Source organism: Polypterus senegalus, chromosome 8 (assembly GCF_016835505.1).
Source record: "Polypterus senegalus isolate Bchr_013 chromosome 8, ASM1683550v1, whole genome shotgun sequence".
In the NCBI taxonomy this organism is placed as follows: Eukaryota; Metazoa; Chordata; class Cladistia; order Polypteriformes; family Polypteridae; genus Polypterus; species Polypterus senegalus.
The window spans coordinates 129,658,910-129,675,345 of record NC_053161.1 but is presented as its reverse complement, the minus strand read 5'-3'; the positions used below and the strand labels follow the sequence as shown (position 1 = coordinate 129,675,345).

The 16,436-nt window shown below is 36.6% G+C and overlaps 1 protein-coding gene across 1 annotated transcript in view; it reads right to left on the bottom strand.

The window, feature by feature from the left end:
• The window catches only part of lrriq1 (leucine-rich repeats and IQ motif containing 1), a 140,400-nt gene that overhangs the window by 81,404 nt on the left and 42,560 nt on the right, over positions 1 to 16,436 (bottom strand). The window contains exon 15 of the mRNA XM_039761770.1: positions 8,487 to 8,663. Within this exon, the coding sequence (XP_039617704.1) occupies positions 8,487 to 8,663 (177 nt within the window). The remainder of the gene's footprint in view (positions 1 to 8,486; positions 8,664 to 16,436) is intronic.

The window sequence follows — 16,436 nt, the reverse complement described above, 5'->3', positions numbered from 1 at the left end:
AAAATGGTATCTTCAGGCTTATATTACTCAGAAGAAATTTCTCTAAAAGTAACATGCACAGATCTCTGAACAGACCTGTCAGGCCCAGGTCTAGGGGTCATTATGAAAATTAAACAAGCTAAATTTCAGGGGCTGAACCCAGGTAATGATTTTGGGTCCCTTGAAAGGTTCCAGTTTTTGGGTTAAACAAATTCAAAGCGAACATTATCTAAATGTGGAAGCATGTTGTGTGCAGCACAGTTATCAATCAGAAGCCGAATCATCCTTTTTCTCTTATTTATTGTGAGGTTTCTGAACACTTTTGGGAACCCCCCCAAATCCTCACCCAACGGAACGACACGCTGAAGTGCATCCCAAAGCGTGATTGCAGTGTCTGTGGAAGATTGTTTGTCCGTTGCTGGGGTAAGGCAATAGCAGGTTCACAGCAGAGCAGTGAAGCACCACAGAAGCAAATCATAAAAGATCGGGGTCATGCTATACAGTGGGATGCAAAAGTTTGGGCAACCTTGTTAATAGTCATTATTTTCCTGTATAAATCGTTGGTTGTTACGATAAAAAATGTCAGTTAAATATATCATATAGGAGACACACACAGTGATATTTGAGAAGTGAAATGAAGTTTATTGGATTTACAGAAAGTGTGCAATAATTGTTCAAACAAAATCAGGCAGGTGCATAAATTTGGGCACCACAAAAAAGAAATGAAATCAATATTTAGTAGATCCGCCTTTTGCAGAAATTACAGCCTCTAAACGCTTCCTGTAGGTTCCAATGAGAGTCTGGATTGTGGTTGAAGGTATTTTGGACCATTCCTCTTTACAAAACATCTCTAGTTCATTCAGGTTTGATGGCTTCCGAGCATGGACAGCTCTCTTTAACTCACACCACAGATTTTCAATTATATTCAGGTCTGGGGACTGAGATGGCCATTCCAGAACGTTGTACTTGTTCCTCTGCATTAATGCCTTAGTGGATTTTGAGCAGTGTTTCGGTCGTTGTCTTGTTGAAAGATCCAGCCCGGCGCAGCTTCAGCTTTGTCACTGATTCCTGGACATTGGTCTCCAGAATCTGCTGATACTGAGTGGAATCCATGCGTCCCTCAACTTTGACAAGATTCCCAGTCCCTGCACTGGCCACACAGCCCACAGCATGATGGAACCACCACCATATTTTACTGTAGGTAGCAGGTGTTTTTCTTGGAATGCTGTGTTCTTTTTCCTCCATGCATAACGCCCTTGTTATGCCCAAATAACTCAATTTTAGTTTCATCAGTCCACAGCACCTTATTCCAAAATGAAGCTGGCTTGTCCAAATGTGCTTGAGCATACCTCAAGCGGTTCTGTTTGTGCTGTGGGCGGAGAAAAGGCTTCCTCCGCATCACTCTCGCATACAGCATCTCCTTGTTTAAAGTGCGCCCAATGGTTGAATGATGCACAGTGACTCCATCTGCTGCAATATGATGTTGTAGGTCTTTGGTGCTGGTCTGTGGGTTGACTCTGACTGTTCTCACCATTCGTTGCTTCTGTCTATCCGAAATCTTTCTTGGTCTGCCACTTCGAGCCTTAACTTGAACTGAGCCTGTGGTCTTCCATTTCCTCAATATGTTCCTAACTGTGGAAACAGACAGCTTAAATCTCTGGGACAGCTTTCTGTATCCTTCCCCTAAACCATGATGGTGAACAATCTTTGTCTTCAGGTCATTTGAGAGTTGTTTTGTGACCCCCATGTTGCTACTCTTCAGAGAAAATTAAAGGAGGAGGGAAACTTACAATTGACCCCCTTAAATACTCTTTCTCATTATAGGATTCACCTGTGTATGTAGGTCAGGGGTCACTGAGCTTACCAAGCCAATTTGAGTTCCAATAATTAGTTCTAAAAGTTTTGGAATCAATAAAATGACAACGGTGCCCAAATTTATGCACCTGCCTGATTTTGTTTGAACAATTATTGCACACTTTCTGTATATCAAATAAACTTTATTTCACTTCTCAAATATCACTGTGTGTCTCTCCTATATGATATATTTAACTGACATTTTTTATCGTAACAAATAACGATTTATACAGGAAAAAAATGACTATTAACAAGGTTGCCCAAACTTTTGCATCCCACTGTAAGTCCCTGTCTTGCGCATCAAAACTTAAAGTACTTTAGCAAAACTAGCTTTATTCAGCTTGAAACAGGAACGATACAGTTATTTATTTTAGCATGATCTGCCCCTCTGCTGTACACAGACACAGCAGTCAGGCAGGGTCGTGGTCAGGTCAGTAACCAAGTAATCTTGTTATCTGCATTTACAATGTACATGCTCCTAACTTTGCATCATCCATCGAGATCTTTTCTGTTTACTTTGGTGGAGAGACACAGCATAGCTGTCAGCCTGCTATTGCCCCATACAGACATGGAGATCGCACTCTGAGATGCTCTTCGGCGTGCTGTCTAGTTGGAGGAGGTCCCAAGAGAGTTTAAAAATCTCACATTTTCTTGAATGAGTGCCGCATTAATAGGAATGTTTCTTGAACGAGCATCACTGAACCACATAAAAACTGCTTTTCAACATCTTTAAATGCAGCAGTTCACATGTGTTTGCAACCCGAGATTTTTCTTCTTTTTTTGCTCGGTCTTGCAAGAAAGATGACTGTGTCGATGGCGAAATTCCGAATTCACTGGCATCATCTTCTATCTTTTTGCCAAAATTGAGAGCTGCAAAAAATGTAAGTTTTTTTTCTAATATATGAACTGTTATCGTTTTTTTGTGTCTACCGTTTCTATAGGAGGGTGACAATTAGTTAAATTCTAATGGATGTTTTTCAAATGTTGACGAGCAAAAAGCAAAAGGTATCACTGAAAACCACAAGAAACAAAAAAGGCAAAAAAAAAACCAAAAACAAACCAGTACAAGGAAAGTTCAAATAAAGAAAAAAGAATTACAGTGTTTCTGTTTGGGGATTGTTGTGCACAACTGAGCTGCGGCCACAGAACTAACTGCTCTGTGGATGATTCATTCAGGCATTTCAAGGTCTTTTGTGCACTTCGTTGTAATGAAAGTATCTGCTGAATGTACTTCATAGTAACAAGATTTTTATAGACTCGTGTCATATGGGGAAGCTGTCGGGACCATAAAAATACTTTGTTGTAATGAAAATTTTGTTCTAAATATATTCGTTGTAACATAATTTTACCTGTATATCACTTGTGTGAAAAAATAACATGCTTCATTAATCATTATTAAGAATATATTTGTCAAATAGGAAGCATGTTTGATAAGGCTGAGCCAGTCAATATTACTCAATAATTAGTTTAGCAATATTTATTTATCATTGTGACTAGGGGCCTCATGTATAAATGGTGCGTGCACACAAAAATGTTGCGTACGCCCATTTCCACACACACTTTGAGGTATATAAAAACTAAACTTGGCATAAAGCCACGCACATTTTGACGGCAGCCTCGCCCCGTGCATACACATGTTTCTGCTTGATTTTGCAAACTGGCGGCACTCATCATCAAAGCAGCGCTACTGTTTATGTGTGGTCTCCCATTTTTCAGATTGGGATTTATAAAATATAGCAACATACCCGCGCTTCGCAGCGGCGAAGTACTGCATTAAAATTTTTATTAAGAATAAAATGTAACCTTTATAAACTGAGGGAAAATATGCCAATAATTATTTGTTAAGGATCTCTTTGTATACCATGTTGTCAGTTCGGCCCTCCGGTTGTAACATTACCAAGCCGTGCGCTGAGCTTACTCTTGAGCATGCAACTTACAGTTGGCCATGTGAACAGTAATCTTGTCTCAAATCTCACAGCTTGGATTGCTGCTGTCATAATCGGTTTGAGTTTCATGGTTTGTTTCAATTACGACAGTATTTGCAGGATTTGTTGTGTTGAAGTAACATTCAGCATCTGTCAAGCGTTGTAAGCACACAACCGGTTTCATCGATAAAATCACATCCAGCTTTTGAGAGTTTAAACATTCATAAACATCAAAGTGTCCACTACTGAAATCGTTACCTGTGGATCTAAGATGTTAAAGAGGCATTGGCGGTTGTCGAAAGGTGTAAAATATTTGGCCATTTCGGTACACTTGAAAGCGACAACCGAACAATTCAGCGGCAGCCATCAACTCACATGCAGAGCCATAGGTGAAGGGCTTAAGCATTTCACTCTTATAGTGCTCCTGTGTAGTATAATCATCTCCTGTACCGTCATCAGTCCACACCTTAAACCTGTCCCAGTCATTCAATACATAAGACACAATGTTCCTGCGGATATCAAGAGTGAGCCTGATATGGCCATGCAATATGTAACAAAGAGAATGGAAAAGGCAGGTGCCATCTCTGGGCGTGGAAACCACTCAGTAAGTGACAGTTCTTTGATCAATGGTGATCACCTCGATAGACATGGTAATGGGGGTTGGAATAATAAAGGAAATGGGTACCTGAGCAATGTAAAGTAAGTCTAAAATACCTATACAATAACTATAATTGTAATAAACAAACAATAAAACAGCAGAGAATCTGTGGATAAAACAAAAAGGCTGTAGTTATCAGCAGGGAGACGTGAATCCCGTAGTGAAGCAAGGAAGGGAATGTAGAGACCAGAGCGACGGACGGCCTTATATAAACAGGCAGCCAACAACGTGGGAGGCGTTGGGATGGGGGACCCAACGCCACATCACACGGTGACCGAGCTGCAGGCTATGGACGTATATATGTATGTAAGTAGGATTCAGTTAGCGTTGGGAACCCGTGCACCAAATTTCTTGAAGATGGGCCCATAAGTAACAAAGACTGTTGAAAAGTTCAATATGGCGGCCAACAGTGGCATCATACCACCGAAATAAGTATGCACATTGGTTTTGGTTAGTGCAGGGAAGCCGCCTATCAAATTTCAAGAAGATCGGGCCATAAATAAGAAAGTTCAACATGGCGGACGTTGTTGACCGTTATGACCATTACGCGTAGAATTTCGAAATGAAACCTGCTTAACTTTTGTAAGTAAGCTGTAAGGAATGAGCCTGCCAAATTTCAGCCTTCTACCTACACGGGAAGTTGGAGAATTAGTGACGTTGGAAAGTTCAATATGGCGGCTGACAGTGGCGTCATACCACCGAAATAAGTATGTACATTGGTTTTGGTTAGCTAAGGGAAGCCGCCTACCAAATTTCGTGAAGATGGGGCCATGAATAAGAAAGTTCAATATGGCAGACGTTGTTGACCGTTATGACCGGTACGCGAAGAATTTCGAAATGAAACCTGCTTAACTTTTGTAAGTAAGCTGTAAGGAATGGGCATGCCAAATTTCAGCCTTCTACCTACACGGGAAGTTGGAGAATTAGTGACATTTGGAAAATTCAATATGGCGGCCGACAGTGGCGTCATACCATCGCAATAAGTAAGTGCATCGGTTTTGGTTAGCGCAGGGAAGCTGCCTACTAAATTTCGTGAAGATGGGGCCATAAATAAGAAAGTTCAACATGGCAGACGTTGTCGACCGTTATCGACCGTTATGACCGTTACGTGTAGAATTTCGAAATGAAACCTGCTTAACTTTTGTAAGTAAGCTGTAAGGAATAAGCCTGCCAAATTTCAGCTTTCTACCTACATGGGAAGTTGGAGAATTAGTGATGAGTCAGTGAGTGAGTAAGTGAGTGAGTCAGTCTGTCAGTCAGTCAGTGAGGGCTTTGCCTTTTATTAGTATAGATACCAAAATTAATTGCATATCATTTACAAATTTAATTCACTTGATTGTAGTCATTCTGTAACAATATAATGGTGCATGGAATAGCTAAACTATTCCAACTACCAAAGCTGCTTTAGCGTTATTAGAAGACACTGCAAATGGAAAAATTAGAAAGGAACACATATATTTAGATGATAACGACTGGCTTCTAAGTCGATTTCTTTTTCCAAGAGCTATACTCTTTGAGCTGTGCATTGAACCAGTGCCTGCTTTACAAAGGCAGACTTTGAGGAATTGTGCTCTACCTGCTTCTCTGCAAGTTTTTAGCCACAGGAGCTTTTCAGCATGAACTTTCTGACCAATCGGGTATTTCACAGACATCACTGAGTCACGCCATGCCAGCTGTATGGGATGGTATTACGTGCTTGTCATCCAGATATACAAGATTTCCTTACACTCTGGTTGAACTGGAAACATGAAAGTGCAATTCGCACAGTTTTCCAAATGTAATCGGTGTGGTCAACTGCATGTTCATTGCTATTACAAAGATGCTGGACAAGGTACATCAGCCAGGGATGAATCACCAAAAGAACAAGCTGGCATTACATCATCTACAGCAGGAAAGCTTATAAAAACTGCAACGGTGCTTTTTCCAACTAGTGCAGCAAAAGGTGAGCAGTCCTTTTAATGATAGCTAGTCACCTCAAAGAGCCATGTAAGAGCCAAGAATCTATCCATTGTGATGCTACACTATAAAGATGCCTTCAGAGAATGAATTTGCTTATGTAAACTGAAAGCATTTCCACTCTGTTAATGTGCTACTCTATAGTCCACAGAAAATGTGTTGCATTGTGCAAGCATGTAGCGTGCTGCATAATGTGGCACACAATCATGGCTTGCCTGTATGAAGAGGTGTGGTATGATGAACCTGACCCACCAAATTATGAGACAAAACTTAAAGATTTACAACTTCGCTTGAATGTAATTAGCACAATGTGAAAACAGGTAATCAGATGCAGCATTTATTTTTTAACCAGTTCATTTAATTTGTGGTCAATATCAAATAGTATAGCCTTTATATTCCTTAGTACATTAGCCACAGCATCTACTATGGCATTTGATGACTCCACAACTGCGTCTGTCAGCACACATCCAGATGGTCGCCCAGTGGTTTCTGAAGCAGAGGTGTGTGAGCAGCAAACGTCTAAAGATGTGCTGGGCACAGTAGCATCATCACCGTGTGCATTTACATCTTTGACATGGGGGTCAGCTTTTGTAATATTGTCTGAAATAGAATAAACAGATGGTGTGCTGCGACTCGCCTTTTCATATTGACTTTGATATCTGACCACCTTTTTTTTATTTCGGGCACTGTGCGACTTTCTGAACTTTCGAGTATCTCCGCTACGCAATATCACTCCATAACTTCCTATTGTTGCTTATACCACTTCTTACGCCAACAAATAGTATTCACTGAAATTCTTCTTTTTTCCACTTGCTTTTGCCATTGTCTTCTGCACAAACATTGACAGGAGGGGCTATTTATATTGATTTGCATATTCAAATATGCTAAATTGTGGAAGGAGTCGGGGTGGAGCTGTAGACGTATGCATGTGTGTTAAATTTCATGTTCATTGGGGTTTATAAATGTGAAGTGTGCGGAACTTGGTGCATGCAGTTGTATGAAACTGGATTGTTTTGTGCATATGCACATTTCCATTTTTGTTTGTACGCCATGTTTTAGTGTGAAGTCTATGCACAGCATTATACATGAGGTCCTAGATGTTCAATAATTTTATAAACTGTGGATAGGAACTTCAAGCCTGTAAATAACCTTTACTTTTCTTCTTCATTCGGGGGTGGAAATTCTGTCTAATTTGATATTTTAGTAACTGAAAGGAAATGGATAGTTAATCACAAAAAAGACTTTGGCTGGGACTGCCATTTAATACACTGAAAACTAAATTTCCCACTAATGTATGGGCGGGATAATATGTTTATCTATCCGAGGAAACAAATGTAGAGAAAGAATACATCTTAATATATACTGTAAATTACTTGTCAATTTAACATACATGTCTATATACCAGTGATGCATATGGTACTACTGTATGTCATGTAGGTCTCCTTTGTTAACACAATCCAGGCATCTACTCTAATTGTCACATGTTTTGTATTTAGAGCTTCACTTTGTGGCTGTAGCTATTTCTTTACATCTGGAATATTAAATAGAAATAACATTGATGGCAACATGTAAATATTCTTTACATTTTTTGTTGTCCTGTATATATTTTAACAGTATTTCTTCTTTGAATTGATGTGTGCTTTTTCTGTACTTGCACACAGATAGATAGATAGATAGATAGATAGATAGATAGATAGATAGATAGATAGATAGATAGATAGATATTGTGTATTTTATGTTCATTAGATACTGAAATACTTATTATTCAATGGAGTTTAAAGAAAAATATTTTAATAAAAGATAAAAGAAAAAAAGAAAAAAAACTCTTCTATAATGTGCAAACTAAAATACTTAGGAAATTAAATACATATTAAAAAACTGCAAAGCTACATAACATTAGTACAGTAGGTATTCCCTGCAAAAAAAATTTTGGGTGGAACATGAATACAAGTCAAATAAAAAGTCTGACCTTAATCAGTATTTTGTATAGCCAATTAAATCAAACTTAAAATGTTCTAGAAATGTTCTATTGCTGTTTAATACTCATATTGTTAAATTCAAGATAAAATCACAATTAAACACAATAAAGCAGAGAAAAAAAAAGGAACAATTACTTGAATTCATCATTTTGGCTCTGGATTAACAGATCATACTCTTCAAGCTGGGATTCACAGATTGCCAAAAAACCTCCTGCAGGTGGTCTTGCGCATATTTCAGCAGATTCCTCTATAGAATGGGCTAGTTCACCATTAAGCTTCTTTAGACCAGGAAGAACATCTAACAAACGTGACCTAAAGAAGAGTAAATAGATTTACTTTACATTATAAATAAGGAATATAATTTTTATTGGTCTTTTTCACATATTTACAGTCTGAAATTTTTCAAATTTATTTTTTATAAATGTAATATGTTTTGACTTATGATTTACAAAGCTATTATCAGGCACTCTTATGACAGTTGACTTGACAATTCAAAAGATATTACCCAAAATGTATGTGATATTTCAAAACCATAACACTAATTTTTGTTGCAATTCTTATTGCTCACTGATTAAATAATTTTGGCATTCATGAATTTTAAAGACACAAAAAATCAGAAGTACCTACAAAGTAAGCATATTAACCAGTCTAAAAATAAACCACAACATTACTTATTCATTTAACAAACCACAAGTAATTGATTTAAATGAATGATCTTTAACTACTAGGTCTTTGTAAATTATTGTAATCACGTGCAGTATATGTTTACTCAAAAGAATTGTAAAGGTTTTTTTTTTTAAATTGTAGATTAAATCTACTAAGTCTCAGCCTAACCATGTAAATATTAATACCATAAGATGCTGTATATGTTTCTGGGAATGGGAATAATGCATTACCTTTATTTATATGTATTTATTCTACGTTATATTTTATCTAGCCTTTTAACTTTATTTACTATCCAAACTCATTGACAATTCACCTATTATAGAAAGACACAAAATTCTATTATTAACCTTTTCAGGATGTATTTCTGATGGTAGACACTATTGAGTTGGTGTCAGTAGAGCCCTCTAGCAGGTTTACGGCAACGTCACCGTATTCAGACCCATTGATTGGATATAAGCCGATATGAGGAACTCCATGGCAGGATTCTGGATAATATTATTTGTCAGACACAGACCAGATTTCAAGACCACGAAAACCTGATGTTTGTCACACTCCTCGAGCCCCAGAAGTTTCGGGAACACAAGAAAAATTTCACGCATGCAGCCTTCTCCACTTTAACACAAGAGCCACAGAGCGCTTTTTGATCTGTCTTGGCTAAAAACAGAACTGACTGTAATGTATGCCATGGATGATTTTGCAGGAAAATCTCTCACTGATCTCCTTGACTTCCTTCATCAGAAAAATCTGAATGAGAGCATGGGGCAGCTGTTCACATTGGTATATTTGGCGGTGAGCATTCCTGTGTACACTGCTTCTGTCGAGCGGATATTTTCAGCCCTAAAGCGAATTGAAACTTATGCCAGAAATAGCACAGGGCGGGTTCGCCTTTCACCATTAGCTTCGATGGCCATAGAAAGTTAGGTTTTGATGGAACTAAAGCGCACGGATAATCCGTACGACAGAGTAATTGAACTGTTTCTGAGGAAAGAGAGGACGATGGATTTTATTTACAAATAATCCGAATTTTTGGTGAATAAAATGTTGCAATTTTCCTAAATAATATTGCAACTTTATGAGTTATTATTGATGTTTTTTATGTGTGTCGCGGCTGTGACTGCAGTAGAAACGAACTTGTTCACCCCTGGTTTGTCTATTCAATAAAGGCATTTATTGTGGCTACAGGAGTTATCTTTTTATATATATATATATATATATATATATATATATATATATATATATATATATACTCCGATCTACATACTGTCAAATAAACAAACCACGCCTCTAGCGCTGACGTCCGAGGTTCGATTCCCGAGAGGAGGTGCAGTGAGTGTGTATGCGTGATGAGCCCAGAATTAGGGCGAAGCACGTGCCGCGTACTGTTTGCATTATTTGACAGTAAAACTATTTCAATATATTCAATATATATATATCAGAGCTTCCCGATTCATTTTACCCTCGTACCCCCTTGGTTTGAGAAGAAGTATGAAAAATTATGAGGTTAACGCAGAAAAACAGATCACCAACTGAAGCTTTATGAATAATGGATACTTTATTCGCCATCAGTAATTGTTTTGGTAAAGTCATACTCAGTGTAATCCTCCTTCCATTTTATAATTTTTCCGTGACAAGCCATGATTAAATGAACGGTAAAAAAGTATGAGCGAAGCGAGGGTGACTTATTCAGGCAGGCAGGCGACAGCACAATAGCTCGAATTTGGATGTAAGTAGGTTCTATTTAGTCGCCAGAAATATCTTTTGGTAGGAATGGAAGTTGAATTTAGTCTTTAAATTTCTATGGTGAAGAAAAGTTTATGCAATGATGACTAAATTTAACTTACATTCCTACTAAACATATTTCTGTCGACTAAATAAAAATTACTTATAATTAAAAGTTAAATAGAACTTGAACAGATACAATAGTTCATAATACCCACGCAGCACTAAGTGCACGTAAGAGCAGGAGTCATCCGTTTTAACAAGCAGCGTATTGCACTGATACGTAATAGCCTGTCCATTTAATTATTTAGGAATAGACAGATTTGTACAAATAATGTTTTTAGTTTTTCTTCCACGATGGATTCTGGCACCCCCAGCAACAGCTACTCGCACCCCAAAGGAGATATATATATATATATATATATATATATATATATAGATATAGATATATAGATAGATAGATATAGATATATAGATTATATAGATAGATATATAGATATAGATATATATATATATATATATAGATATATAGATAGATAGATATATATAATATAGATAGATAGAGATATAGATATTAGATATATATATATATAGATTTTCAGTCGCTGATTACTTCTAAAAACTCCTGCTCTTGTGCTCCTCCATCTGTAAGGTTATCCCAGTTAATATTTGGATAATTAAAGTCCCCCATGACTATAATATCCCCTGTAAACTTGCCTTTTTGATATTACTAAAAAGATGTGTGTTGAAATTACTGTCTGAATTGGGTGGTCTATAACACACTCCTAAAATAAGACCTTTTTCCCTAATATTTTCCAGGCGAAGCCACATGTCCTCACTAAGATGGGGCTCATCATCCAACTGAAGATGACTTACATTTAAACCCTGTTTGGCATAAACAGCAACCCCACCTCCTTTTCTGTTCTGTCTATCCTTCCTAAAAAATGTGTATCCCTCTATGTTACACTCATCCCCATCTTTGTTAATTAGCCAGGTTCCCGTTATTGCTATAATATCATAATTATGCTCTGCTACATACAACTCCAACTCACTTACCTTATTTTTGATACTTCTAGCATTAATATTGATTGATATTCTATTGATAAACACGCAATGATGAAACAAAGACATTTTACCAATAGAAATTTAAAAAGTGGAAAAACTATAAGTGTCTTTGTTGAGCTTCCAGATGCTTTTGGCTTCATATTAGATGATTGACATTGGAGGCTGTGATTCATTATGTTCATCAATGGCATTTATTCACAATAAAATAACAATAATAAAAAGTACATAATTTATATTAACATATGAAACCATTTATATTGTTTGGAACAGTATACTAAGTCTGACATTTACTGTACAGTAGAAAATACCAGGAAAAAAATACCACAAAAGACAACAGAAATTTCTGCTTTAGCCCAGCTTTATTGGAAAAAGAAATATGCTCTGACATATTACTTGGATTAAAGTTTGTATAGAGAATCCAAATAATATCTTGATTCTAAACTGTAAACAAAGTTTTATTTGTTTAAGAAATACTGTACATTATTTATATTACAAAAAGCATCATTATTTACTCTTAATAAAACATACAGATATATGATAGTATAAACTATATCATTCTGAATAAAAACACTTTCACATTTGTTGAGAACACTTCCATTTAATTGTGTAACACCAAAAAGGGACTGTGTTGCAAGGAAATTTTGTAAGAGCTAGATGCTAAAGCATGAGACCTTGTTTAGAGAGAAAAAACACAAACAAAAAAGACTATTTAAGAAACTACTCGTAAACTAAAATGTTAAGTTATACCTCAAAGATTGATAGAGCAGGGTTTAATTAAAGGATAGGTCACATTCTCCCTATAAATTTCTGCATTTTATGCAGTTACTACTTTCTTCCCTATTCCTAAGAAGCATGCATTAGGTTTTCCTGGAGACTGTAAATTATTCAACTGCAAATTGTGAGTAAGTGTGGATATGTGTATGAGCATGCAATGTGATACACCAACATCCTATCGTTGGTTGTGTCCTGCCAAGTCCAATTCTGCCACAATTCTTCGCAAGTGTCTTTGACAGAAAACTGTGAAAGCCTTTTTATAAAATAGAGAAACGTTTTAAAGGATAAGTTTGGTATTTTTCAAATAAAAGTAATTTCTTCACAACCATAGTATATATTTGCTTCTTTCTGATGCATACTTGTGAAAACAAAAGTAAACTGGGAAAAATAATTTTTTTTTGCAATTCTGTTTGCCTAGCAGTTATGTTCTGCCGTGGCTTGTAACAATGGATATATGATCACTCAACTCATATGATTATTTTTTCCTAAATATGGCTTAATTTTCACCTGTTTTACTCTGTAGTGTTATTTAATATAACCTCATGGTGAAGGGATGGTGAACATACAGTAAGAGTTTCATTGTATTTTGTATGCATAACAATAAATATGAAGTGACCTGTTTAGAGTGCATTACATTTTTTTATAAAAGCCTTACAATTTTGAAAGATCCAAGCCAGTGCACACTGATACCATCTTAAGTTCAATCAGCACTCAGTATTAATTCCCTCAGAGTGTTATACACAAGTATGTTGAATTTTATAGTGCAAGCTGAGTGACTCTTCCTGAGGATATTATAATAAAAGAACCAAGGATAACATTTTGGAGTGAGTAAACTCACTGATGCCAATCAGTTCAAAAACACATGGGGAGAATGTGGAAGCTCCATGCAGATCCGGGCACTTTGCAGCAGGAATGACATCTCTGCATTACATTCTGCCCATGCCAAAGCATCTGTAGTAAAATTACTAAACTGAAACTTGATTAAAACTAACTATATACAGTACATATCTTATTTTGGTACTTGATTGGCGCTATATGTATGCTCAACCATTCTAGATATTTGAATCATGCATGCACATGATCGTGGCAGACAATGCAGGCAAAATATGCATTTTGTGAAATGATACAATAAATTTTTTTTGAGTGGTGGGAATAAGCTTTCGTGTACTTAAAGACTGTGAGTAAAGGTATGTGTTCTTTTTTTAGCGATTATAGTCTAATTCTTTACAGAACAGGGACAGCAATTCACATCTGGGCATCAATATTAAATAAACTACGCCCTGGCCCTGAAGGGTGCTATAGAGGAAGACAGGACACAAAGTGAAATACACAGATGATGTCCTTTTAAAATGTTTGAATCTCACAAAAATGTTTTGGCAAAACATAAAAGAGTATCCTACATCATCTTTTTATTCAAACGGTGTGTGAGGTCCAGTTCTCACATACACAGATATGTATACGCAGATTATAAGCATTAGAGGGGATTAAAGAGTTTACATGTATTTATACATTGTTAAGTTTTGAAAAAGGCATTGTCTTTTGATGTTCCGTAATAGTGTTTGGTTGTAGAGTATGTATTTATGATAATAATTTGAAATTTACAGAAAGGGAACTTTAATACTGATTAAGATTTTTAGGATTTTTAGAACCTGTGACTGGTATCACATACTTACTTAGTTTGAAAACAACAGTCCTAACTAGTGATAACAACCCTGCACAGTTAGCTTCACCGTGAGTTTGGCATAATCACGCAAATGTTCAGGAACTTTGCCAAACCCAAAAAATGCTTTAATGTCAATGTAGAAGGATGAATTTGATTGGATTATAATGGTGCAATGGTCTTTTAAGTGTCCCTGAGGCTTAAGGAAGTTATACCAATTATTTTGGCCAAAAATATGATCTGTGCTGTGAGGTAGCAGTGTTAATAACTGCACAACAGGCCTCAAACAAGAAAAGATATGGACAGAATGATAATCACAAACAAAATAAAAACAAAATGGCTACAAACTAGAGGTAAAAAATACATATATTATTGTGCTAACAGAGTTCCAATCTTGGGGCACATATTGGTCATGCCAAGGACTATCAGTTTGGGACTGGATTGTTTCACTGTTTGTTGCAGCCCCAGGTGTAGCTGGAATGTCTTTTTTGTTTTCAGTGTATCAGTGCAGAAACATCACAGTTTTTTTCTTCCATCAAAAAAAGCCTTGTAAATAGTAATACATCTTTCCTTATTATTAGTTCACAGGTTCTGTGTTTTCTGATACTTGTATTAACTAGTATTTATGGTACTGGCTAATTATGTATGTAAATTAGTTATGTGATGCTGCAGGGATCAGTGTTATATATCTGGTGGCAGTACTCATATTATTCTCATTATAGTCAGCTAATGTTCCCCTCAAATGAAAAAGAAAGTTTTTTCTTTTAATATACAGTATATGTAGGATGGAAGGCTAGAGTATTGATCAGGTCATAAAAACACACATGTGTAAAGAATACTGGCAACAATCTTACATTATGCATGCATGGAAGTTTTGTACATGGCAGCTACAGCTCTGAGATTTCACACTGGCCTTGCGAGGCATCATGGGGCACTGGGATAAAAATGTTTGTCTAAGTCATCCACTAGGCAAATTGGCAGAAAAAATTTGCATCCTGGGTTTCCCTGCATGGAGTTTACATAGTCTTCCTGTGTCTGCAAGGGTTTCTGGATTGTCCAGGTTCTATCTTTAAATTGGCCATGATGCATGTATGTTTTCCAAGCAGTGGATTTTTTCAGCAGGGTACCTCAAGTCCCAATTACTCTGGATTCTATCACATAGAATTCAGTAAAAACAGTCAAGAGGCCTATGACTTCACAAAGTCTAATAATTTGCAGAAGTGTACACTGGAAAATAGGTTTGCTCCTGCACAATGCTAATGTGTGAGATAATGCACACACATTTTCCAATCCACAAAGACCTTCATGCTATTCTGCTATCAGCTCAGTTATACAGCAAGGAAAACAGAAAAAAAAGTAAAGAATTTGCATAACAACCAAGCAGAACAACTGTCCAACTTACAGCCAGGAGATGCATTGAGGCATAGGGATTATAATACAGGAACACAGATGCAACAAGGTGCAGTTGATAGGCAGTTTTCTCCTTGTTTAAAAGAATTTGAGAATGAAAATGGCCAGGTTCTATTTAGAAATCAACTACACTTAAAAATTCAGCCTACAATTAGAAATGAAATGACACCATGTACAACAACTCCAAACACTGAATCCATCGTAAAGCCAACAGAAGTGTTCCAGCAGGCAAATGCAGATATTTCTAAACAATGCCAAATGCCAAAAAGAAACATAAAACCACCTAAAACACTGAAAGGAGCAATGTGAAAATAAAGTTGAAAAGAAAACTAAAGTAAGAATTAAATGTGTTAATAGTTATACAGTACTTCAGAACATAGAAATAATGCTGTTAATACTGCATGGGCAAATAGTGCAACAATTTAAGAATAGCGTTCCTCAATGTAAAATTGCAAAGAATTTGGGGGAGTTCATATCTACAGCACATAAATACCTTAAAAGGATTTAGGGAATCTGGAAAAATCTCTGTATGCATTGGACAAGGTTGAAAAACAATATTGGATGACGCTGATCTTTGGGCTCTCACGCAGCACTGCATTAAAAACAGACATGGTTTTGTAGTGGAAATTACTTCACAGGCTTAAGAATGCTTCCAAAAACCATTGACTATGAGCAAAGTTTGTCGCTGCATCCACAAATGCAAGTTAAAATTTTACCAAGCAAAGAAGAAACCATATATAAATATGATCCAAAAACAATCCAAACAAAGATCGACTGAGGAGAAGTGGTTA